The sequence below is a fragment of the Melopsittacus undulatus genome, chromosome Z (genome assembly GCF_012275295.1).
Source record: "Melopsittacus undulatus isolate bMelUnd1 chromosome Z, bMelUnd1.mat.Z, whole genome shotgun sequence".
Lineage (NCBI taxonomy): Eukaryota > Metazoa > Chordata > Aves > Psittaciformes > Psittaculidae > Melopsittacus > Melopsittacus undulatus.
In genome coordinates, this window is record NC_047557.1 from 99,185,615 (window position 1) to 99,212,582 (window position 26,968).

Below are 26,968 nucleotides of genomic sequence, written 5' to 3' on the forward strand. Positions count from 1 at the left end.
AGGAAGACACAGAGCTGCAAGCCCTTAATCCGGGTGCCACATAGAGACATCTCAGTCCTGTACCAGCCACGGTGTCAAACACAGCTCCTGGCAGGGTTGGATGGGAGAAGCACCCTGCATCACTGCCCCAAAGGGTGCGCAGCCTCCCACCGGCACCTGCGGCCGAAGGCGTGACTTGGCAGCAGGTAAACCTGCCTCCTCTCCCTGCCTGTGACCAGAGCCCTGTGCTCGCAGGGGAACCAGAGCCAGTGCTGCCGGCAGCGCTGTGAAGATGGTGGAAGGAGGTTTCACCAAACTCCTCCAGAAGAAGCTGTTTTTCCACCTTGCACAGAAATACCAGCCCCTTGGAAGCGGCGAGCCGGAGGAGGAGGAGGAGGTGAGGATGTGCTGTGCCTCTTGCCTGGACCTGCTGAATAGCTTTGTGTGATTGGGGTTAATTCTGTCTACTTAGTCTGCTTTGTCCCATCGGTAACTTGAGCGTGCTGCTGCTGTGCTCTGCACCGTCCCCTGTACGATGAGGGATGTGATTGATGATGTTTATCAGGCAATGGGGTGAGATGGGCATTGTCATTCCTAAGGGATACTCCCAGGACAGACAGCTCAGGCCAGGGTTGTTCAGGAATGTTGTTCTGTGCACTGAGGAGTTTCAAAATGAACAGAACACGTAGGAGAGCGACTGCCGTGCGGCTCGTGGGAGCTGTGGGAGGGTTTTGGGAGTGCTGGCACAAAGCACAAATGTTGTCTCAGCAGAAGGGTAGATGGAGAGCAAGGCTGATCCCATCTCCAGGGGTATCGCAGGGGATTTGACCCCTTGGGGTGTCTTCTGTGTGGTCTGTGCAGTCATTACCGTAGTGAATGGCTGGGAAGCCCTGCAGAGCCCACCTCAAAATAACACCTTCTTCCCTTGAGAAGTGCTGGTGTGTGAATGCTCACTTCCCTCTCTCTGCTTTCACTACCTCTCCTTGGTGCAGATGGACCAAGGGGTGGACAGTGGTTTTTAGGTGGCACAGTTGCTGTTCTCTTTGCTTTTTCACCCCAAAAACTTCAGCTATGGGATTTTTAGTCAGCAGATGGACTTCCATTGTTTAAATCCTGGGTTTTCTCTTAATGAGAGATTGGTTGAGCACCCTCCTGTGTAAACACAATTCCTTCAGCATGTGGGGTTAGCTCTTAGTCCCATCCCAACAAGCACCATCCACACTCTTCCAGATGTTTATGCTCTTTTCCATGACTGTCAGACTGAGGTTTTTCCTCAGGTGGCATTTCAGCTAATCCTCTGCTCTCTTCTGAGTCTCTTCTTTCCAGTATGGGGATTGGACAGTGCGACAGCGAGAAGAAAATAAGACATTGAAGTCTTACCTTGTGCACCACACAGCACATTGTGCAATGCTGCTCTGAGCTAGTCAAACCTAGCTCAGAATAGCAGGAAGGGAAGACCTTGATGAGGTTGCAGAAGGTATCTGTAATCTCGTTTTGATGGGAGCTGAGATTTGTGACAGGCAGGAGGCCAGCAGCAATTAGTCTGCCTTGTTCTTTGTCAATACCGCTTCTGTTGAAGCACTATAAATAATGATACATTTTTAATTCCAAATATAAACCCTTCTTGAATTGTTGTCTCCTCCATGCTGAGTGTGGGATGTTTTGGTGTTAAAGATGTGAGTCCAGGTCATCTAATTGGACTGAAGCCAGGAAAAGGACACCAATTGTGGGTTGTGAAGGAAAAGCCCCAGTGCTGATAGCTGCAAGGTTCTGGTGTTATCTGGAGGTGGCAGAGCAGTTAACTTTCACAATGAAGAACAGCTTGTGTCTAGACTCTGCTGTATTCAATTTCAACTCCTTTTCCACAGCGGCCCATCCAAATAACAGGGAAGTTCTGTGGTGCCAATTCACAGTTTGTGAGAATCGTGTGTTTCCTGCAGAAATCTGAAGAACAGCCAAAGATTTTCCTTCTGTGTAACCAAGAATGCGTGTGTGTGTTCACATATGTGTGCACACATACATTTGTGTGCATGTGTCTGAAAGAGGGAGAAATCTATGCATCACAGAGATCACATCGCCTCTTCCCTTTAACCATGTACCAAAGTCACTCCTGAGGATTCAGTGGACCCAGTGGGTACCATCAAAGGCAGATTTCCTGAGGATTGCAACCCTCCTCTCCCAATAGCTTTTAACCTGATGAGCTGGTTGGGTTTTCTCACACCATCCAGGGCAGTTCATCCATTTTCATACTGTGGGGTGGTCTCCGTTTCCTCACATGGTGCCACTATGTGAAGAATTCATCATGGAGATCTTCTGCCAACCCAGAAGAGACCTGCTGTGATTTAAGGGCTTTTTCTGTTGTTAACTTTAGAAAGACCTGGCACCTACCCCAGGCACATCTGGGTAGTAGATTTTAGTGCATTACAGTTTTACTCAGAGTTTCTTCAGAGCTGACAGGACTTTTCTTTTGTAATTGTTCCATTTCTCCTCACCAAAACGCTTTTGGATCCTTTCCTCCACAACACATTCAGGATTCGGCAGCCACAGGTTGGAGTTTGGGTATTTCCCTGCTCCGTCCTAAAAAATTACTATTCCAGTTTAGGTTGAGGCTTTTTTCCATTTCAGGTTTCATACCAATGATCATTTATCTCCTGGAGACTTTCATAAGCTCCATATCCTCCTGAATATGTGGACCACCCTTATCAGAATAGTTTTGTTATCCTGCAGGTACCTATTATTTTAATACATCCTTAGACTAAACAGTGCAACTTGCCTTTCAGGTGAAAAAAGGAAGGTCACTTGATTGCCTCTGTGCAGACTTTTTCCTTTCCGTTCCTTTGCCCTTTCGCTTTCCTTTTTCCTTTTTCCTTTTCCCTTTCCCTTTCCCTTTCCTTTCCTTTTTCCTTTCCCTTTCCTTTCCCTTTCCCTTCCCTTTCCTTCTACTTTCCCTTATCCCTATCCTTTATCCCTTATCCCTTTCACTTTCCTCCATCTTCCACAAGTTTTTGGGCTGAGGGCTGCAGCACCCTCTTCCCAAGAGAACCCATGTATGAAGTTGATTTAAACTGGGGCTTGGTTTTGGCCTGGGTGGAACTTGTTTGGGTGGGTGAGGAGGTTCCTCAGCTGGAATCGCTGTTGGCTATGGGCTTTCCAGCAGCAATGTCAATGCCATCATTCAGCTCAGGGGGTTTTGCTTTAAGGTTAAAGGGAGCTTGAAGGTTATTTTTCCTTTAATTAAGAGGGGGAAGGAAAAGGTCATGTTTGAGCCAGAGGAATAAAGCAGAAGTGGCGAAGGGAGTGGGATTTGTACCTGGGGCCTTGCTCCCAAGGTCTGTGCACTGCCCACCACTCCAGTACCCGTGGTGTGACTTAAAACACAAGGAGCTTTTCCAGAAAACCCTTATTTTTCTTAACAATTAAGAAGTCTGTTTTGAGACTTTTATCTACAAACAGGGGACCAGAGACTGCATTTCAAGTAAAAAAGCTTCAGTGCTGCAATAGACGTGTGATGGGGATGAGGAAACTGTATGAGAGGAGCTGAAACCATGGTCGTGGGTAGGAAACAGTCAGTTGCCTGCCCTGAGCACCAAGTAGAGCAAGGAGAAAGGCTTCTGAGGGAATTATTTGATTTATTATATTTAAGGGGTTTTTAGCAAGGATGAGGAACATACAGGAAAATTGATTCTATTTAATGTTTTTAAAGGCTTCTTGTCAGGCTGAATAACCCAGCCCACTTAATACCAGATTACAATACATCAGCTGCTCCAAAGTAATCTAAGACAGGGGGGAAAGAATCTGCAAGACCTCAGTAAAGTCAAAGGTGGGGAGAAATCCCAAGCACTGATGTGTTGGGCTGCTTGCCAGGGTATACAAAAAGGGCTATGTGTTCTGCAGAAAGCCCCATGCATTCTTCCTTCGCACATGGGCTGCTTGGTGGGACAATTGATGGATTGTTTCGGGATGAGGGATGCAAAGGCAGCAGTGCAGGTATTGACAGCACTGAGCCTGCTCCCAGCCACAAGAAGCTGGTCTCTACATCCTCCAATATCACCTGCTCTTGAAGAGCAATAGGTAAATTAATAATTCAGTTTATTTTACTTCTTCCTGCCCTGCTGCATGGAGTTGTGAGCTCTTGTGCTTGAGCTATGCCCAATGGATGAAGGTTAAAAATGTAAATTGAGAATGTTGACAGCCCACATCTGTTTTATAGTGTAAATAGAAAGCGACAACAAGGAAAGGTTACGTTAAGGAGAGGTTAGGTTAAGAAAAGGTCTGCTCAGGGCACTGCCTGGTGCCTAACAGACATGGGATGGGATGCATTTAGGGGCAAAGGGGGTCTGCACCAGCAGCACTTTCTAGAGCAGGAGGGAGATGATGTCCCCTGATGCATTTCCAGCTTGTGCATCACTAAAGTTGTTCATCTGAACACATTCCTCAGGGGGAAATCACAGGCGTAAGCTAATCAATGCAAATTAATGAGTCCCAATAAAGCTGTTCATTTCACGGCAGCCCCTGGCTGTAAGGAGCACAGAGCTGTCAGCATTCCTCTCAATCCACAGCCAGCACTTGCTGCTTATGGCACAGTACATCCATAAGCCTTTGTCATTCATTTCCTCCACGCCTTTGGGAAGGTAAATATCAGTGCTAGAGCTGGGCACTGTCTTTCCCCACTGGCTCCAGGTCACTGCAGGTGTGCTGCTGTTATGCTTGGGTCTCTTGCTATCCTCCAGCTCCTTTAATCACCATTTAAATTCCTTTAAGCAAGGCTGAACCTTGACACCTGCATGTGTCACCAGCAGCACAGAGGACCTTGTGAAAGCCATACTAATCAAATCAACACAGTAATGAGTGCAAGGTGTGTATCTGTATGTGACCGCCATATGTTTTCCTTCCCAGTAAGTCCTTCCATCTCCTTAGGTATCATGATTGGCTCTCATTCCTGCAGCATCTGGGTGTCAACAAAGTTATGGGGAACTAATGAATTTGCACAAGTAGAACTTAAAAGTAGGAGTAAAACATCAGTTTTAAACATGGAGGGGCTTTTTTTTGTCCCTTTTAAGGATGTCTGTTAAGGAGACATTGAAATAAGGGTGATGTCTGGATGTCTGGTTCAAAACAGCAGAGAAATACTGCATATTCTGTGGTCAAAATGTGATCACCAGTGTGAGAGAAGGAGGAAAATCCTTGGAAATGTTGGAAATTGGGCTGGGATTTTGGAAGGGCAGCTTATTCTTGGGGCAAAATGGCTCCTCAATGAGACCAAGGGAGCACAGCAAACTCTTCTGTCTTTCTGCTGGGAGTGGACTGGTGCTGGTATCCCATATGTTAGCAGCATTTAGCAGCTATGCTGTGGACTAGCAAACAGCAATGAAAAGAGGGCTGCAACATATGGAAGTGGCAAAAGCCCATTTAAGAAGGAGGGCTTAGAGATACTCATATCTCATATACTACAAGCTCTCCAGAAGGCACCAAACAAAAACCAATTCCAGGTACCAGCATAAGCAAACAGCCAAAGAGGTTTTCTTCATTTATCCCTGGTTTTAGATTGGAAAACACTGGATGCTTCTAGAAACTTCCTGAATATTCAGATACAGGCTGATTTTCCAAATAGCACTTCAGGCAAGTCCTCCAAACCCTTGCTCAGGTGCTGGTGAGCCATATCTGAATGCTTTCCTCAGCACACTCCCCAGGGTGCTGGTAGCTGGTGCCAAATTCCTCCCATGCAGCAGAGCTGAGCTCTGCTGGGGGCTGAGAACTAAATGCTCTTGGGATCCTTTTCTTAATGAACACACTGTCCTGTGTTTTATGAATGAAGGTGAATGGGAATAGATTTCCCCGTCCCTTGGGAAGGGTGAGATTTCTCCTTCTTACTCCGCCATAGTGGTCACCCCGTCTCCATTCAAGTGCCTGGCTGAGATTTCAGGGGATGCTGCTGGTCTGGGAAGAGCAGTTTGGAAAAGGAGATGAGGGATCTCAGAAGCTAAGAGAGGACAGTGTGGGTGATGAGGCACTGGAATGGGTTGCCCAGGGAATTTGTGAATGCTCCATCCCTGGCAGTGTTCAAGGCCAGGTTGGATGAAGCGTTGGATGACATGGTTTAGTGTGAAGTGTCCCTGCCCATGGCAGGGGGGTTGGAACTAGATGATCTCAAGGTCCTTTCCAACCTTAACCATTCTATGATTCTATGACAGGATATGGGGAGCAAGGCACAGGATGAGGCAGGAAGGGTTTGTTTGTTCACAGGTGTTTGCAGCAGAGGAAAACAGTGATGGAGATGGGAGAGGAGACTTGTTTTTTCTGTCTGAGAGATCTTTCTGCTCACTTTTTCTGTTCATTTATCATGTCTTCAGCAGGTGAAAAGGGATTTTTCCTGCTCTGAGAATGGGGCTGTGAGACACTGGTGTGGAAAAAGGCTCATTTTAAGCAGATGCCAGCAGAACTCAGCATGCTTTTGTGACCATGGCAGTTGTGTGTGCTTTTCATTTTGGTAATCAGCTCCTTACAGTCTTTCTTCCACTACATGATTGTGCACCTGGCTTTGAGGCTGTAATAAGGATTAATTAGTGAATGGTTTAAAGTGCTGCGGTTTAGGAAGTGTAAAAAAGTGTAAAACTTGCTAACTGTGAAATCACACAGCTGGCAAGGTGAGGGAAGGGAATGGGATTAAGGGAAGAAGCAAAGAGATGCTAAAACGTTTTCATTGACTGTGCTCTCACCTAACGATTGCTTTATCTCGTTTATTCAGACCCATGAGGAGTGTGAGCTGAAAATAATTGAGCAGGAGAAGGAGGTGGCAGTTCTGCCCCCAAAAGACGCATGCAAGTGCCATAAAGAAGACTTGGCTAAAGCTTTAAATGTAAGGGGGGTTATTGGCTCTTTGTGAACATAGCAGCTCAGTCTGTGTCATCTGACTGAGCAGCAGGATTGGTCTTTGGTTTCACTGCTGGAGTGCCCAGTTCCTCTGCCTTTACCTGGGATGAATCCTCACATTGGCTGTGTTTGGAGCTCAGCTGTGGGTACAGTGCTTTGTCCCAGGGAAGGATTTCATTGCAGTGAATAGCTCTGTGAGCTGAAGGGAAAAGAGTTCAATTGTTCCGCGTGGAAAACAAAGCCCAGCTAGAAGATCCCTGGGCACAGGCTGTAGAGCTCAGACACTCCAGTTACCAACAGGTTCCAAAAGTGTTGTGCAAATGCAGCCCTTTTCCCCTTTATTTCATAGCAGGTTTTATTTCAGAGGCAAAACTCATCATATTTATTGTCCTAGATGACTTCTCAAAGGCTTTTCATTGAAAGGCCTTTAACAGTTTGAATTATGAGGGAAAGCTATAATGATTAGTGATATTTTGGTGCCTGACCTTGCTATTTTTTTATAATCCAGGCAAAATAGACTTTATTCTTTCTCCATTTGTTACCCTTTGAATTTTGTCAGGGTATTTTTATTGTTATTTTTGCTTTAAATGTACAATGAAACCAGAAATCAATTCTTTACTATTTTAGGTTTTTCTTGTCTATTATATGGATTCTCACTTATGGAAATATTTTTTTTTCTTGAATTATTAACTTGTGTTTACTTTATGTTATTTTTTTATGGTGGCTGATAGTAAAGATTTACAGTTTAACAAAAGTAAACACCTGAACTGAAAAGCAGCGGATAGGTTCATTTTTGGGGGGGTGACTGAGCCATGAGCACCTTACCTACCTTACTTACAGCTTCTAAACATAACTTTGCCTTAAGAAGCTTCCTATGTCTATTCTATAATACACAATGTTTGGTTGTTTTGTTTTATTTTCCCTCCAGGTTGATTTGCAAACTGGACTATCTGAGTGTTCTGTGCTGCAGCGCAGGTTAAAGCATGGCTGGAATGAGTTTTCAGTAGAGAATACAGAGCCAATATGGAAGAAGTATTTGGATCAGGTAAGGATTTTCTGCACAGATCCTCATTTCCTGGCAAAGACCCCTGTCTGGATTAGCCTGAGCGCGTCTCTGCATTGAAGTATTCAGGGTTTCTGCTTCCACAGATTTAGCCTTGGAACAGGCTGTGCCCATGGTACAGAAGCTGTATATTCCCCCAGGGAAAGCCATTGTGAGACTCAGATGCAGGGCCATTTAATGCAAAGATAACATCTTAAAATAAGAAGAAACTTTTTATCTTCACACAGCCCACAGATCAAAAGCTGTAAAGCAATGACCCGATTTCTGGAGTGTTCTTATTCCCTTTAAGGTACATGATAAAATCATGAAGGCTTGGGCAACATGGCTTAGTGTGAGGTGTCCCTAACCATGGCAATGGGGTTGGAACTGGGTGATCTTAAGGTCCTTTCCAACCCAAACCATTCTATGAGTCTATGAAAGGCTTGAGAAAATCAGTAGTAGCTGAAAGCTGCTCTGATTTCTGTTACCCCAGTGAAGGAAAGCCCAAAACTCCCAGCAAAAATAGGGACAAGTAGAGATCTCAGGTGGGTGTTAGCATCTCTAGGAGCAATGCATCAGTAACAGATACATGCACACACAGTGCCATGCACAGTGGAGAACCACAGTTTCAAAGCAGCTGCTCCAAAAGGCCAAGCACAAGGTGGTATTTGCTGTCTTGTTTTTCCACAGCTGAGTTATCCCTGGGTTTTGCTTTTGTTAACTGCTCCTTACCAGTATTTAAAGTATCTTTTATTTCTCTTTTTGAACTTTTACCAAAACAGAAAGGTCTTTTATTTTGTTTGCTTATTTTCAACCATCAATTTGACTGATTTTCTTCTTGCTTAGCTGGATCGTGAAGATTTTGGTTGCTTTGAAAGATTTCATTCTTATTTCATGGGATATCCCTTTCTTTTCTGTGTGATCAATATTCTTTAAGCACTTTGCAATCATCACTAAATCTCTTCGAGCATAAGAAGTGAGATGGTGGGTTTTTATCTGCTCATCCTTAACAAGCTGTTTCTCCTACGGGGAAACAACATAAACTCTCTACTGCATCTCTAATCCTTTCACAGCCTGTTGGTCTCTCTGGAAGAGCTGTTTGCAGTCCCACACCATTCACACTTCTGCCTTTGAGCATCATTCCTCAGCAGACACTTGACAGGGCTTCTTTCGGCTGCTATTTCTGTAAAACATCCCCTTTTGTGCAGTGTTTCCAAAAAAAATTAAGGGTTAAGGGACTTTCACCTTTGTCTTCATCATAGAATAAGCTTAAACCTTGGCTTTCCTACCATGCATCACCACACATCTGTTAGCCAAAACAGATAGTCTTGGTTTTGCCTGACTTAATTCCCTTATGCCAATTCCCACGTTAGATAAATGAAGCTAAGGAGCAGGTATGAGAAAGATCCTTAATATCTGTGTTTCAAAGTGAAAACAGTGAGGATCTGACTCCCACAGCCCTGGGACCAGCATGGAGTTTAGAGGATTAATCCGAGGAAGGGTAAGGAGAGAAATAAAAGAAAGGATTTCTGGTTTCAAATTCTAAGAAGACAATAAAGATTTTGTTTGTCCCTATCATGCCTCCAAGCAGCTCTTAGAGTCAGTCCTGTACTGTATGGCTGCAGAGGTTAGGCTTGCCTGTGCAAGCAGAGGAAAAGAGAGAAAACTTGTGTCTTCTGATGTGAGCCTTGACCTGCTGGTCTCTAATACCATCCATCTGTACAGGGGCATGATCAAGCATCATCAGCCTGAGTACAGGTGCTGCACCCTCTCTGTCCAGGCAATGGCTGCTGTCAGAAGCAAGGAGGATCCATGCAACCAAACCACTTTAATACTTTCCAGTGAGATCTGAGGCCAGCTCAGCTTCAACAGCTCCATATTTAATTTTATATATTGCATTTTTTTCTCTTTTTCAGTTTAAAAATCCCCTCATTCTCTTGTTGCTGGCTTCTGCTTTAGTAAGTGTCATCACGAAAGAATACGAGGATGCTGCGAGCATCACCATGGTACGTGGTACCTCTCCTGCACCCCAACCCTTGGCTCTTCGGAGCTGTTGTGCCCATCCTGTAATGCCTCTTTGTTCACAGGCAGTGCTCATTGTGGTCACCGTGGCCTTCATCCAGGTACGTTAGCTTCTTCTTCATGGCCAGTGCTGTCATGAGTGAGTTCTTTTGTGTAACTTGGCTTTCTCCTTTCTTATATAAAAGGAATATCGCTCGGAAAAATCTCTGGAAGAACTTAACAAGCTGGTGCCCCCTGAGTGCAACTGGTGAGTAGGGGTAACCCCTGCTTCAGTGGGGGTAACAGGGTTTAGGTTACGAGGACAGAACCGACCGGAGAACAAATCTACTCCAGGTTGTCATTCACACAGGGAGAACCTGTTCTCTGGTGGTGGCACCATGTGCGGGTGCAGCTCTGAGTCACAGCAGAAGTGGATGTAAACTCTGGTTGTTAAAGTAGGCACCCAGAGGAGATGAATAAATGCTGGGAGACAGGGGAGTCCCAGCAATGTCCCTCACAAGGGTCACTGCAACCTCCTGTGTGCCTCCCACAGCCTAGGGAGCAGCTGTAGGGTCTATTAGACACCACTTTCCAGGCTGCTTTGGTGTTTGGTATCAGTGCTGTAGGTTACAGGAAGCACTTTCCCTGTTTATGTCTTGGCATAAGACATGTCATGGACAACATAAATAAGCTGTAAGGCTCAGAGAAACTTTGCATTGCGAAAGAGCAATGGGGTTCTCTTCTGATCCAGAGTTCACCCAGGTTTGGATTTTATAAACACCATTGTATGTTCCTTCTTTCTTTGTGATATGACACCATAAGAATCTAACCACTTGAAAGTCTATACTTTTAATACAATAGTGAAATGTCAGAGGTAGCTCTAGCTTTAAAGAGCTTCTTTATAGGTTAAAGAATCTGTATTTCATTATTTACAACATGAGCCACGTCATTCCTATGGTATAAGACCTGTTGAAGTCACTTACTGCTGAAATACAAGTCTTCCATAACCTGCCCATCTGCTATTTATGAGCCCAAACTGAACATAATCAGCTCTCATCTTTATGAAGGTTTTATGTTCTTTTTACATTGGAAGCTCTTTGGGGCAGGGTTCTTGCTTTCTTGCCAATTGCATTCCCAAGCCTGAGAAGGAGTAAAAACCTCACAGCCTGGTTTCCATTCTTCTTTTTCCATTTGTTTCATGTAGCTTAAGGGAAGGGAAACTGCAGCACCTTCTAGCACGAGAGCTTGTGCCTGGAGACATCATTTATCTGTCTGTTGGTGACAGGGTTCCTGCAGACCTCAGGCTGATAGAGGTAAATACAGCTATGCTTACAAGAGCCTGCTTTGGCAATTTCTTGTCTTAACAGTGCCAGAAACGTGTCTTTTTAGGTTACAGATCTGCTGGTGGATGAATCCAGTTTTACTGGAGAAGCTGAGCCTTGTAACAAGACTGACAGTGTATTAATGGAAGCTGGAGACATAACCACGCTGAGCAATGTTGTTTTCATGGGGACACTGGTGCGATATGGGAAGGGAAAAGTGAGTCCTGTCACCTCTGATCTTTTCCTCAATGTTCATTACAGAATCTCTAGATTTTTCATCTCCATCTCTCTTTTTTTTTTTTCCTTTTTTAGGGTGTAGTTATTGGGACTGGTGAAAATTCACAGTTTGGAGAGGTGTTCAAAATGATGCAAGCTGAAGAGGTAAAGGAGTGTGTGTGTGGAAAGGGTGGGCATCCTGAATGAAGGATATGTGAGCAGGAGCGGTCCCAAGAATTAACTCACTCTCTTAACTTCTGTTTCTGCTGCAAAATGCCTGTGTCACTGAGGGAAACCAAAGTGCTGTGTCCAGAAACAGTCATAAGCAGGATTTAGGCTACTAAATCCAGACATGTGATATTTAGCTGGGATCTAACCTTGTAGTCACCTAAACCTCATGGTATCTTCTTCTTTATTTCACAGACACATACTTTCCACAAAGTACATATTTTTTTCACTTTTACAGATGTCAAACATGCATCACCCAGTTCTGGACTCGATCACTAAGGTCTTTTCCAGATTTAGCCTTTGGTTTGCCTCTTCCTTCGGTCCCCAGCTGTAAACATATAACTTGTCTCTTCTCCCACTTTTTTGCCCATCTTGAGTGTATTAAGGCAGAGACCCTCTCCCTGTGCTAGGGACAATGCCCTTCAGACTTTGTCGAGGGTTTGGGGTGGGTAAGCACCAGGGGTATATCAGGCAGCTTTAGGAACCCACTGTGTGGGTCAGTTGTTCCAAGCTGACCATCATCTCATCTCATATAACAAGCAAAGAAAAGCAGCTAGTCTCTAATGTTTCCAGACTCCCAAAACGCCTCTCCAGAAGAGCATGGACAGACTGGGGAAGCAACTCACTCTCTTCTCCTTTGGCATAATCGGTGAGTTGGGCACAGCGCTCACACTTGCATGGTCAGCTGTAAAGGATCTCTCTGCTCCAGCCATTCCTCCAAAAGTACCTCTTGAAGTGGTTTACTTGGACTTTTGGGGGTGAAGCAGAGGCACCCCTGCAGGAGAGATTTGGGGAACTCATTGCATGCTCAGTTCTCCAACAACAGCTGAAGCAGGTTAGACATTTATTAATTTCTTGAAGTATTTAATCATCTGTTTTTTCCCCATCAGGTTTAATAATGCTCATTGGCTGGTTACAAGGGAAGCATCTCCTTGGCATGTTCACAATTGGAGTTAGGTGAGGACTGCAGAGCACCTTTCCCTTTGATTTCTAATGAAACGTGTCTCAGGGAGTTCCCTGTTCAAAACAACAGTCATTTCACAAAAAAGAACTTGAGAAAGACCCTTCGTAAATATATATTGGTCTTTCACTGGTGAAATTAATGTTAGTTTTACAACAGAGTTTGGGAGAAAAAAAAAGAACAAGTTTAAGGTTTATTTAATTTTTAAAATCTTCACTGGCATTTCTACCTCATCCTGCTGTGAATGTTCTTTCCTATCTGTGCTGAGAATTTAGTGGGAGTGTAGCAACAGCAAATATTGCTCTTCTTTCTGGATTTACGTCTCAAGACAGGAATGAACATTTTAATGCAGCACAGAAAGCACAACCTCTTAATCAAACATAATAAATCATGTCATTTTAGTAGTACTCATAAAACCTGTTGTTTGGTGTTGTCATGGCTCTAAAACCATTCCTTTAAAGTATTCTGTGGACATAAAACCAAAACCACAGATGAGGAGACAACAGAGAAGCCAAACTAGCTCTAGTGCTCTCCTTCCCATATCCTTGTGGGATGTGGTGGCAAAGTGGTTACGCCTGAGTTTTGGAGAGCAGCCTGTGGTTTTGAAAGCATTCCTCGATCACTTTCTGCACATACATAGAAGTGTTGAGAGTTACCCAAGAGATAACTAAGGGACAGATACAGATAATGTGGATTCTTTTAGCATGTCAGGTGTTGCAGGTTTTGATGTTGCTTTGATTGAGTGTACGCAGTGTGATTCTGTCCTGCCTTAGCTGTATCCACATGTAAGAGAGAAGATGAGTGACTGTATGTGGCCAGGAGCCAATAGATAATGTATGAGCTGTGATGCCAAAGAACATTCAACTTCCATCCTAAAAAAGTTAAATAAATTAAATTAAATCCAACCCATAAATCCCTAATTAGACAGAAATTAAAGCTCTATGGCAATGTGAAGAAGAAAAGCTATTGTTTTGTCAAAAATATCTGAGAAAATGTCAAAGGGTTATAAATGTCATAGCATGGGGGGGTCCCAGTTGTTGGCACTGCATGCTCCCATTCAGATACACAAATACAAGCAGAACTCACCCCGTGGAATGTCTCTTAGGCACATTTTGGTTGGTACTTGGTGTGACCCCTGTGTTGAAGCTGTTGTCTCTGCCATCTCCAGCCTGGCAGTGGCTGCCATCCCAGAGGGCCTCCCTATCGTGGTCACCGTCACACTGGTGCTCGGCGTTCTCCGGATGGCCAAGAAAAGGGTGATTGTGAAGAAGCTGCCCATAGTAGAAACCTTAGGTAAGGCTGTAAGATGGGGCATTCAGCTTGGTCTTCTGCCAGCCTTCAAAATCTGAGCTGGATAGCAATGGGATGGCCAAGTGTGGTTTGGTCTCATCATAAGAATATAAATATGGAGTGCTGCTTACTGGTCCAGAGCAACCCACTCAGACTTAAGTACACTTTATGCTCTCTGTTTCACACTCTTTACCTTTATTTCAGTGATATTAATACAGACAGGAGCTAGGAATGGTGCACCCTAACTAATTAGCCTGTGGGGAGCAGAGCCCCTCTGTGGGTATGCAAGCCCTGCTTGGATTGAAAGGCTTTGTTTCTCCTTCCTTCCTACTCTGTGGTATGATTCTGCAGATCCATCCTGTCTGGATGAAAAACCTTGCAGACCCTCAAGTCAAGCCTGGTGGCATAAATAGAACCATTTATCCTTCAGCCCATGTGGATGTGATAGCTTGTGTAGCTATCTCCCTGATCTCCAGTCACAGAAAACAGGCACCTTGAGCACACAGAAAAGAGAGAACCTTGAGCAGACGTTCAACCCATCTTCACAGTTATAGAGCAGAATGAACTATAATGAAATTATCCTTCTAACTGCCTTTTATCTTCAAATTGGCCCTTATTCACAGGCCCCTGTTTTCCAGGCTTTGATGCTCTGACCTTGGTCAGTATGGCAGTTATATGAAGGAGAAGACACACTGTGTATTTAGTACCACCCATTAAAAAGTACACTAAGTGCCAAGCCTGTCCCATGCAGTCGCAAATACATGCTGCACAGCCGGATCCTTCAGCTGAAACCTGTCCTCCTTGGAAATGGTGCTATTGTTTGAACTGCCCTTGTTTGTTCTGCGGTTAAGGAATCTTATCACCCTTGCTTTATTGTATCTGCCTTCACCCAGGACATCTGAAACGGCTTCTTATCTCATGAAGAATTTCGTTCTGGTAGGGCTGTGCCCAAGTAGGTGTAACTGCCAGATGCCCAGTGTTCTGCAGGACAGGCTGAGCACAGCAAAAACTGCACTCTCCCTGTTAAACCTCTGAAAAGGAGAAAAATAATCTTCTTGATCTGACTCTTTTGTTGTCAATAACTGAAAATGAAATACTGGAGGTGGCAGCTCTGCTCTGAGATAATCCTTGAAACCGCAATTAGTTTAATTGCATCCCAATCTGCTTTATCCCATCCTGGTTTTTAGCTGGTGGCCATCACGCACAGGGTCATCTCCAGAGCCAGGAGAGGTGTTCAGGCTTAGAAGGGAACTGGAATCTGATTCTTCTTTTTTTGAATTAAAGTAATTTTTTTGACTTTTTGTGAGTGGAAAAGAGCCTTAATGTGGTGACTGTTGTATTGTGGTGTAAATGGGTCCTGGAAGAAATGTGCTTTACTGAAGCAGGATTGTCACAAAGCAGAGCACAAGTGGGGCAGCTCCTGCTCTTAGCTGTGGACTGTATTTTTAAGACAGTATTTAACACATCTACCCTCACAATCCCTTGATGAGACAGGGAAGGGGTGTTATTCCTGATTTAGGGAAGCAAGGGTTAAATGGCCCACCTGAGGAGGCAAGTAGCTGATACTGAAGCTTGAAAACATTGATAACTTTCTGGAGATGAGTGCCTTGATGAGTGCCTTCTCTGATTGCCCACCATACGATGCCCGAGACAATGTGCCCCTCTTCACGTGTCTCCTATGACACCTCACATCCCAGCTATATGCACAATATGACATGCACTCAGATCCTTTCCTTAAAACACCTATTGAGAAACATCCATTTCTTGGTATTTTCTCCCTTTTCCCACTGGTGCAGTTTAAGGACCTTTAGGGAAACAGGTTCTCCCTCTGCTGAATCTCATTGTTCAGTTGCATTATTTATTAGTTCTGATTAAACACTTTCCTGCATCAGGTTGCTGCAATGTCATCTGCTCAGATAAGACAGGCACTCTGACTGCCAATGAGATGACAGTGACTCGGCTTGTGACTTCGGATGGGTTCCAGGCAGAGGTATGGATGATATGGTGATATAGACTTTCCTTGTTTGTTTTCAGTTCAACTAGGCCCAAATGAGGGATGCTAATCAGCCCCAAAACAAGCAGTTTCTTACACGTCACCAGTTCCATTCTCATTTTGCAGTACTGGAGACAGGCAGAGGTGGGGCTGAGTGTACAAAAGCTGCTCAGATACCATAAACAAACATGTTCATTGGCATAATCTGCAGCTCTCTGCAGTTATTGTAAATATCGAAACCTGCCACTGACCTTTGCAGGTCCATCTTCTATAGGAATATTTATTATACAAGCAGCTTGATACTTCTGCTTGCTTCATTTACCTGCATGCAAAGTGGGTGAAAATTCAGACATACAGAACATGGAGACAGAGAAGTCATCAGCAGGGTTGGGCTTGAACAAAACTGGCGAACCCACTGCTACCAAAGAGCTGGATCTTTCAACTGAGCTGCAAGAGAATTCTGAAATCACAGCAAACAAGTTCTGTATAAGACAAACTGATTTTTTTCTGTTTTCATACAACTATTGCAATATTATGCTTTCACTGTCTGCAGCCTTTCCTCTAAGCACTACTTTGAGCTAGAAAGAAGAATCCCAGAAAGAATCCTTCAAAATCATAAATCTGCTCAAGTATATTTTTTGCACACACGTTTTGTATACAATCTGTACACAGATTATTGTATACAGATATAGTATAGTCCTGCCTGGCACTGGGAAATCTGCTCATTCTGTCTCTCCCTTCCTCAGGTCAGTGGCGTGGGCTACAATGGAGAAGGAAATGTTTATCTTCTGCCATCAAAAGAGATTCTTAAAGAATTTTCCAATGTCTCAGTTGGGAAACTAGTGGAGGTAAGTATAAACTATAAAACACTTTGCCCTATTTACATTCAACTTTCATTTGCAATAGATCACTTTGGTTAATGAGTGAGAGGGAAAAAATCCACATTTGTAACTGAAAGATGGTGTTGCTGGAGCATGCATTTGGAAAGGCTCTGAGTAATTATGGTATATGAAGCTTATGGATGAATAGCAGCAATCGTAACACATGTAGGGGGAAACTGGAGCCATTGGCTTAAAATGTCAATGATATTTTTGATAAAAAGACAATTCTGGCATAGGAGACAAAAATTCATTTTACCACGTTCAGTTTTTTTATGTGGGCATATTTTAGACTTTAGCTAGCTACATAGTCAATTTATAAATGCACTGTGGTGGTCTCTGGGTTTTGTGTTACCATTAAGTAAAATCTTGAACATTCAATGGTAGGCTAAAGTGAAATGTTTGGGTAGTGAAATGATCTGAGCTGGAATCTTAAATGGAGATCAGGTTTATATTATCCATTCTGCACATCAAAAGCAATAGTGGGAAAGACTAAGTTTTTATTTTCATGACTTACTGAGCTCATTGGACATACATCATGTTTTGATTGCTATTATTCTATCCAAAACATAACATTTTACCAAATATTGGTGCATCCTATGGATTAAGTGTGTTTAGAAAGCACAAGAATCAAGAGATGCTGCCGTGAGGAATATCGTATCTTTTGGGATGTGGCTCCTTTCATTCTCCAATCTTTCATTATTTCATTTAAAGAGATGAAAAAGCTATGAAATTGGTTATGAAAAAAAAAAAAACATGTAAATCTGCCCCTTTCTCCAGGCTGGCTGTGTAGTCAACAACGCCATTATCAGGAAAAACAGCGTGATGGGACAGCCCACAGAAGGAGCTCTCATTGCCCTTGCAATGAAGGTAAGGTTGAAAGGAGCTGGAATAGTTAATTTCTGACAGCAGGGATCACACTTCTTTAAAGTTCCCAGACTGGTTTTAGTCTTTCCTTGTTTCCTCTCCCTACGGTCATGGACTTACACCTCTCCTGTGTAAACCTCTTGTCACAGACAAACACCTTCCCTGGCCTTCTGTGCTAACAGCAATAATTGTTTTGCTTTGTCAATCTTTGCAATTAAGCTGCATGATGGATTTCTTCTGGACTCAGACTGGACTGTATTTTCTATATTTTCTTCACCTGCAATTAAGAGCTCAGGAGGAAGACAAGAGAGTGAAAAATGACTAAGAGCTGTCTGTACTAGAAATAATGGCAGAGGGTCATCCTCGATTTGGGTCATCTGCTAGCTTTTACTTTTTTGCAGTTGTGATTATGTAAAACAAGGGGATTTATGAATATTACATTCATGCTTATAGGCAGAGGGTTGTAAAATGCCTCAAAGTATCATCTAATCAATGTTTCACAGCCTGTGATCCATAGACCTCAGGTGGGCTGTAAAACACAGAAGGTCCCTGATGAAATGATGCGCCTGCAAACATCTGCTCTCACCTCCTGTTTTTAAGGCTTGGAACAAACAATGAAGCCATGATTATTTTTCTTTTAACCACAAAATTTTATTTCATTATTATTTTATATGCTAAATTAAAATCTTCCTTTTGCACCACCATTCAGTAGCAAAGCAATAGCAGAATACAAGGGATGTTGTCTCTTTTTCTTCTTTAATCTTTCTTTAGTTTGGTGGGAGCTGGGAGAGAGAAAAGCTGTTTCTGATCTCTGCCTCTTCACCTAGAGCACCCATGCATGCTGCTAAAGCAGGCGTGTATTGATTTGAACTGTTGTACTTTAGAGCTGAAGGGTCTTCTCGTAGTGAATTGCTTTTTGAGTTTAATCCATCAGGAAATAATTTGAGACTACATTCATCATTGACCATTCAGTTATTTGCACATTTCCTTTTTTCTTTCAAGTTAGGTGGCTTGGAAATAACTGAGATGGGGGAGCATGAACTTGGGCTGGAAGAAATCTGCTCTGCCCTTTGCTTTGCCTTTGGTTTAGGGAAAGGACTTGAGCCTCCTTTGACCCAAAGTCCCACCAAGACAGCAGTGCAGCTCCCCAGTACTTGCAAAAGTCAACAGGGATTGAGCTTCAAACTCCAGTTTAATGTACCCCACCATCAAAAGGAAAAGATGGACTTAAAATATGAGTTTTACTCTTCCCACACTTCCTCTTGAGCTCTGTGGTGTATGACCGCTGGAAGCACATGGTCAATAGTTATGCTTGTAATATGGAAAATGTATATAAACTTTGGCATTGTTCAGCATTACAGTGCTCTTTTTGTTTTACCTTACTTTAGATGGAATTAGCTGACATAAAAGATATTTATGTAAGAAATAAGGAAATTCCGTTTAGCTCTGAACAGAAGTGGATGGCTGTGAAATGCACACTGAAAAATCAGGTAAAGCAAACAGTGGTGTTGGTTAGTTTCATGTTTCTAATTGTGCCTGTATAATGGGCATGAAATGGTATCTCTTTAGCAAATAGCGTTTTCAGAACTTAACACTGTGTCAAGAGAAAACTGAACAAACCTCAAAATTCCCAACTTGGGTGTAATTTTAGCTTGTAAAAGCTGTGTCTGAAGGGTAGAAGATAATACTTTTCATATAATGGTTTGAGCAGGAAAACAAAAGCTTTTCAGACAGGGGAAGAAAGATATGATGTTTGGAGGAAAATGTTGGTTGTTTTTCCTTTATGGGGTGAAGGAGTTTATTTTGACTGATACAATATTCAGGTTTAAAAACTCACTAACCTTTTTATTACCATTCTGTGTATGATAGCTGAACATGAAAAATGGCTAGAGCAAAAATATCATATCCTATAGATATTACCTGCACCTGTGCATTTTGCAAACAGGTAAAAGAGCAACAAAGACCTTTTTTACTGAGGATGTAAAGCCTTATACATTATCAGTATTTTTAAAGTGTGCTCTTTTCTTTCTTTTTTTCAATAAAGTATATTATCTCCTTACTTTAAAGGATCAGGATGATATTTACTTTATGAAAGGAGCATTTGAAGAAGTGATTCACTACTGCTCTCTATATAACAGCGGTGGCATCTCGTTATCACTTACACCCCAGCAGAAAGCCTTCTACCAGCAGGAAGAAAAACGAATGGGCTCTTCAGGTCTAAGGGGTCAGTCATTACTGTCTATGTCCCTTACATTTATAGGCTATCTGCCCTTATGCTTTCCTGCTCTGTTTTGGTCAATATGGACAGAGGCTCAGTCCTTAGCATCAACTGCATGATCTCTTCATCATGCTCATCAGTTTCCCAGGGGCCATGTCTTAAGTCTGCTGGCTGCTTGCTTTCCACTGATCTTTTTGTTTTCTGAGTTTAAATTAATGAGATTGAAAGGAGCTGAAAATAGGCACTGGAAATGGTGAACGCTTTTCTTCCATAGAGCTCTGTGATTGCCTGGGATACGGTCTGAATGGTGCATTGAATATCTATGTGCTGAACCCGATCTAAGCACTGTTCTGCCAAGTTTTGCTTTGGAGAAGCTGTTTCAAAAGCAATAAAAAGGCAACTTTGAAAAGGATTCAAAACATGGATTTGGGCACAGAGAGTTTTATTTGAAGTTTGGTTCAATTCTCTATTAGGACAAAATCTAACGATCTCCTTTTGATCTTGACTACATGTCATTGCAGCCCACAGAAGTTTTTATATGTGTGTCGTTTCCTTCCCTTCATGGCTAGAAACATCCTTTCAGAAATGTCTTAGTCTTTTACACAGTTACAAAGACAACGTCTCCTGTGAACATTCCCAGTGTGTAATAGATGAGAACAAGTCTTGGCAGACAGTCTGGAAGATGGTATAGTTAATGTACATATTCTCTAGCCTTGTGTCTTGTGGTTAGTAAATCATGTACAGAGCTTGCTTTGCAATATCTGAATCATCTACCACTGTGAATGGCAAATTACCACTCTGAAGAAAAGTGATTAGCTCAGGCAGCTGCTGTGAGCTGATGATTCAATCATCAAAGCAACACTGACATGAACCCCTGGCACAACATCCTTGAGTGATTTAAGAATGATTGAATGATACGGTTAGGCACCAAGAACAGAAATGAAGTGTTCAGAGCCTTGATGTTTGCACGATGGAAGTTTCACTGGTTTAACTGAATTTACATTTTGTATTTTTCAATTAAAACAAAACAAAAAGTCTAAGTTTTCACAGGAATGCAATTGTTTAACATAGCAATTTAATAGTGTCTAGTCTAAATTGCACTGCCCCAATTTAATCCATCTGCATTTAAAGAAGACTTGATGGACAGCTTTAAATTAGAAAGAAATAAATCCTAAGACAAACATGGAACAGAAATGCTCCAATTCAGAAGAACTCCACTAATTGAGTGGACCAAATCTGTGTGTCTGTGCAAGATCTGAATATAATGATTAGAGACCTGGTTTTAATTACTTCCTCTGCTGGAAACCTGTCAATTTAATATCTCATCTAAATGTTCATTTTAATATATGGAAATTTATTACTAGTAATTTAGTCTTGTCTTCTTTTTTTTTTCCCCTCTATTTCTAGTACTTGCTTTGGCTTCAGGTCCAGAACTTGGCAAACTAACATTTTTAGGTCTGGTTGGAATAATTGATCCCCCAAGGGCTGGAGTGAGAGAAGCTGTTCAAGTCCTTCTGGATTCTGGTGTATCAGTAAAGATGATAACTGGAGATGCCCTGGAAACTGCTGTGGCTATAGGTAGCAAACTCAGCTTCTTTCCTGTGGGTCTACAGTATGTCCGTTAGATCAGTCAAATGTTATGTTCCTAAATAATGAACTGGTTCCTTCTTTGTGTGTACAACTGAAGTTTTAAGTGCCACTAAGTTCTTGCATTGCCATTGAAACAAATCATATGAAATGCAGTAGTAGAGCAGCTATGAACTACAGGACAAATTGCAGTAACTTAATTCCACTATTTCAGCACCAGAAATTGAGAAATCTCAGTGTAAGACCCTTAAATGAGACAGATGGCATTGCTGGGATTTTACACCCCACTAATATTAGGAGCACAAGTATCTCTGTGTAATATTAGGAGCATGAGTATCTCTGTGTTTCCCATTTTTGTTTTTTGCCATTAGAAGTACACAGAGCAAGTAGCAGAGAAGAGACTGACTGATTAAGTATCAGCTTTAGATGTGGGTATTTGGCTGCTTCCTGAACAAGGACAGGGTGACTGACTCAGACAGAGCCCAGAGAACTATGTGCCCTATCAGATGCTCTAGGATCAGATAACTTTCCCAGTAAATTCTTAGTTGAGTCTGAAAATAGCTGGCTTTTCCCAGAGCTGATGGGCAGATCTCATTTTGGTCTTTTCTTTCCAGGGCAGAATATTGGTCTCTGCAACGGAAAGCTGAAAGCCATGTCTGGGGAAGAGCTGGACCAACTGGCAGAGGCAGAGTTATCATCCACTGTCAAAAATGTAATGGTTTTGATTACAAAAACCAGGCCTATTTCCAACAGCAACTGCTTAACACAAGATCGTATTTTTTGTTTTTCAGGTTTCCATTTTCTTCAGAACAAGTCCAAAGCACAAGCTGAAAATAATAAAGGTACTGAGAGCCTCTTAAATCCATTGTACGTCTCACTAAAACAAGATGTAAGGGGAGGGAGGGAGGAGGGCAGCTCAGTTCTGGCATCAATTGTCACTGAACGCATCAACATTTTTCTTGCATATCTGGCCTGAGTTATTTGAAAGACACGAGTGAGATTTTAGCAAGCATAATATCAGGAAAATTATTTTTGAGGACTTTATTCCCCTCTTCTAACTCCTGCTGGAGCTTTATACTCCTGAAAATCCAGTCTCTTAATATGTGGTCCGAGTTCCATCCTCAGTAGGCTGCTGAGTCTGCTTTACCCTCAAAGTCACATAACACTTCTACTATTTCAATATTACATTCAAAGCTTGCTAACAGGACTTATCTCCTCCTGTCTTCAGAGCCTCTCATCTCTCCACTCTCATAGGCTTTGCAGAGGGCTGGTGCTATTGTGTCAATGACAGGAGATGGTGTTAATGATGCTGTGGCCCTTAAATCTGCTGATATCGGGATTGCAATGGGACAAGCTGGTACAGATGTCAGCAAAGAGGCTGCCAACATGATCCTTGTGGACGATGACTTCTCAACAGTAATGTAGGTTCAGTGACTTTCTTATTGTCAGACACTTTATTACTTCAGATACTTTCTGGTTATCCATTGCAACAAGTCTGCTGTGTGACTAGCCCTGGAAATAACATGAGACACAGGACATGCAAGTCAGCAGGCAGTAAGTGGAGACACCTAGTGTGTGTCTGGCTCATTTTCAGTCACATACATGCAACGACTTCTGTTTCAAGCGGTGGTGACAAAGCTACCTTTCATCTGAAATCCCTGGTTTCTCATTGCTGTAACTAACTGGGGATTTGAAAGCGCCTGGAAGTCTGGAGAGATCATGACTTGTGCTCTCTACCTCGTCCAGGAAATTCAGAGTAAAGACACAATTTGCAATGCTCTGCTGGTTCACAATAACAGAGAGAGTAAACAGGGTAGAGTGAGGCTGTAAATAAGTCACAGGCCTGCTTAATGATCCAAGACCAGGCCATATGAACCAGGTTTTCAGATCCACTCGTTCTAACAAATTAATTTTAAGCAAGAACCTGCACTGATACCCTCCTTCTGAGCCAAGGTCTGAATTTCAACTGAAATTAGTGCTGTGGAAGGCAACTTGCATTTTGAGTGTCACAGGAAGCTCAGTGTAAAATAACATGAGTACTGATAATTTAGTAAAGTCTTCTCTCCCTTCCAGGAATGCAATAGAAGAGGGAAAGGGAATATTTTACAACATAAAGAATTTTGTCCGGTTCCAGCTGAGCACGTAAGTTCCTGTTTGCTTCAGTTCCAGTGAAAGCACCTTCTTGGTGACACCGTGCAGAATAATGTTCTCCTGTGTTTTGCAGGAGTATTTCAGCTTTGAGCCTTATTACTCTGTCAACTGTGCTCAACCTACCAAATCCACTCAATGCTATGCAGATCTTATGGATCAACATCATCATGGATGGGCCACCAGCCCAGAGGTATGGAAGAGTGAAACAAGCAAAATGTTCTTGGTTTTAATACACCTGAATTTGGCTTAGAAACACAAACTGAGTTCTTATCAATGTGCCAACCTTTCAGTAGTTAGGTAAGACAAGTACTTTTGCTCCCTCCTGGTCTCTCCAAAAGCATTTACATCACATTTACTTGAGGTTTTACCTGTATATGTTCAGTGGTGGAATCAATTATTCCACTTTTTGACTAGGAATGGTCCGTTATCCCAAGTGCACATCACCTGCTTAGCAGTCCTGCAGGTCTGACTGGCAAGGGAATACTGGCTACATGCTGGGGTATATGCCCCAAAATCACAAGACATGGGAACCTCATCCAACTGTTAATTACAATTACTACTTCCACAACATGGAAGAGACTTTTAGCCTCAATCTCACAGCTAGTTGTCCCTCTGGAATGGGATACTGATGTGATGCACTACCTTGGTCTAATATAAAGACTTTTTGCACAGGTGTTGCAGACAAATCTGGGACATTATCTAACCTTCCCAGAATACTCCTGCTGTGCTCCAAAGTATCACATCCTCCAGATCCATCTTGTTTTATCAGCAGGACTATTTTGGGATGATCTCCCTTAATACACACCTCTGCTTCTCTTTGTTGCAGCCTGGGAGTGGAACCAGTTGACAGGGATACTATCAAACAGCCACCCCGACGTATCACAGATACTATACTCAGCAAATCACTGATCCTGAAAATCTTCATGTCAGCTGTAATTATCATCAGTGGAACCCTCTTTGTCTTCTGGAAGGAGGTGAGCAAAATCTGCAAAAGGATCTTGTTTTCATCAGGGTGGAGGACAAAACGAAGGGCAATTTCTGAAATACATGTGAAGGACTTTCCAGTGGGGAAGGATCAAAATGGGCAGAGGGTTAAGAACCCAGGGCAAGCTCCTGGCTCTGCTTCTGCCTTCCTTCATCACCTCTAATTTGGAGGTTCCTATCTAGAATGGGAAAACTATTGATACAATATCAGTACTTTAAGGTACTTTTCACGTCTAGCTTCCCCTGTAAGTAGAAAATGCCAAATACATGATTACTATGGATTGCTGTTGGTAATTACTGGCTATCACTATAGCAGTTCAAATAATACAATTTAGAATGTTCTTTACAGAAATACCACATCAGTTTAAGAATTTAAAACACGGATGATAAGATCATAACCTCAACAATTAGCAGACAGAAATTAGTGCTACCTATAATAGATAGAAATATATTAATTCTTTTTTTTACTACCCTTTTATTTGACTGGGATTGTTAAAGGAAATATTTAATTCATCTATTGAATTGGCGTATTTTTATAGGGCTTAACTAACCCCTGAATTTATACATGTTCTTTCAGAATCCAAAAGGTGGCATAAATCCTCGAACCACAACAATGACTTTTACCTGTTTTGTATTTTTTGACCTCTTCAATGCCCTGACATGCCGCTCCCAGGTAAGATTGCTCTGTCAGCAATAATTCCTTGTTTCAAAACACTAAGATAAACATTAGAGCACTAGTATTTTGCATAGGAAGGGGGTTTTTAATGTCATTTGAAGCAGCATGATTTTTATCATCTCTATAAATAAAGGTACCGATTATAGTTCAACTGCAACTACACTTTCAACTATGTAGCACTAAGCATATAACTTCAGAAGGTAATGGAGTTTACATGCATAGAAACAGGGTGACATTCAATTACCAACAGGAGGTTGGGAAACGTTACATTCCTCATTTTTTTTCCCCCCTTCTCTAGACAAAGTTGATATTTGAAATAGGCTTTTTTCGAAACCGCATGTTCTTGTATTCTGTGCTGGGATCATTTTTGGGACAGCTGGCTGTTATATACATCCCTCCACTACAAAAGATCTTCCAGACAGAGAATTTAGGAGTGCTAGGTAAGTTGCAAAATAAGTAATGTATTTTACCCATTAAAGGTATTTTTAAAAGCAGATGTGATTGATTGCCAAACTGTTACATGACAGCTCCCAAAAGACTGCTGCTAGGGGAACCCAATCAACAGCTCCTATGCCTATATACATGCACATAGTTAAACACAAATAGCAGTAGTATTTAGTGATATTATCCCTGCCCAGGTTTTGAATTTTGATTTACTGCACATAAATGCATGTAAATAGAGGCCTGTGAAGATTTTTCATGAGCTCTTTATGATGCTATTTCCCTAGATAATTCTATCTAGGATCATGATGCAGCCACTCCACTTTGAAAAAGCAGTGGGAATGTTTTCTAGCTGAAAAGCAACATGTGTTTTACCATTTGAACCAGTCTAAGCAAACTTTACACACACTGTATTCCATCTGCTTTAGGTATGTAGTTAGAAGCAGGGTTCAATGATCCCAAATGATTAATGCAGCGGCTTCACCCACCAAGTGGACTACACAAACCACGGGTATTTGTCTACCACTGTCATATAATTCTAAACCTAGCAAAAGCATAGGCAGGGTATCCATCTATGGAGTTACACCAGCACAAATATCTGCTGCAGAAAAGCTCTTACCTGGGGATCTCTCCCCAGCACTAAATCCATCTGTGTTCATCTCTGCTCTGTTCCCTCTCGGCAGACCTGCTGTTTCTCACTGTACTGGCTTCCTCCGTTTTCATCGTGTCCGAGTTCGTCAAACTCTGTGAGAAACACTGCTGCCAACCAAAGCACACAAAAGGATGTCATAACTGATGCAAACTTCCTCTAAAGATACACTTGGGACCAAGCTGTGATGCTGGATATTTGAAATGCAATGCTTTCTGACACCACACATCCTTTCTGAAGATACTCCAAGCAAATCTGTACACCACAGTCTGTTCCTTCTAATGCTTTACCTAAGCTGTTTGAGCTGTCTACAGAACCTCCAGAGCAGCTCACCTTTTAAACCAAGATCAGATATACTTTTATAATACTGATCTGTGCCTCAAGAATGCTGACAGTCCTACACAAAATAACAGAATAGCACCTATCCTATGAGAAAAAGCTGAGAGAGTCAGGGTTGTTCAACCTGGAGAAGACTCTGGGGATATCTTATTGCAGCCTTTCAGTCCTTAAAAGGGGCCTTTAAGAAAGATGGGGATAGATTTTTTAGCAGGGCCTGTTGCAATAGGATGAAGGGCAATAGTTTTAAACTAAAAGAGGGGAGACTCAGGATGGATG

The 26,968-nt window shown here is 42.4% G+C and overlaps 1 protein-coding gene across 1 annotated transcript; it reads left to right on the forward strand.

Annotated features, from left to right (window-relative positions):
- Positions 1–26,913, forward strand: ATP2C2 (ATPase secretory pathway Ca2+ transporting 2). Its single transcript, XM_031051724.2, has 27 exons — positions 1–376; positions 6,725–6,835; positions 7,778–7,894; positions 9,808–9,897; positions 9,979–10,014; positions 10,099–10,160; positions 11,097–11,205; positions 11,282–11,431; positions 11,527–11,595; positions 12,232–12,307; positions 12,549–12,615; positions 13,788–13,912; positions 15,802–15,899; positions 16,649–16,750; positions 17,561–17,650; positions 19,036–19,137; positions 19,715–19,871; positions 21,273–21,443; positions 22,067–22,164; positions 22,244–22,294; positions 22,707–22,873; positions 23,526–23,594; positions 23,677–23,793; positions 24,430–24,577; positions 25,165–25,260; positions 25,562–25,703; positions 26,388–26,913. Exons 1-27 carry the CDS (start codon positions 272–274, stop codon positions 26,498–26,500), a joined length of 2,838 nt encoding a protein of 945 aa, XP_030907584.2. The 5' UTR covers positions 1–271; the 3' UTR covers positions 26,501–26,913.
- The last annotated feature ends 55 nt before the right edge of the window (positions 26,914–26,968 follow it).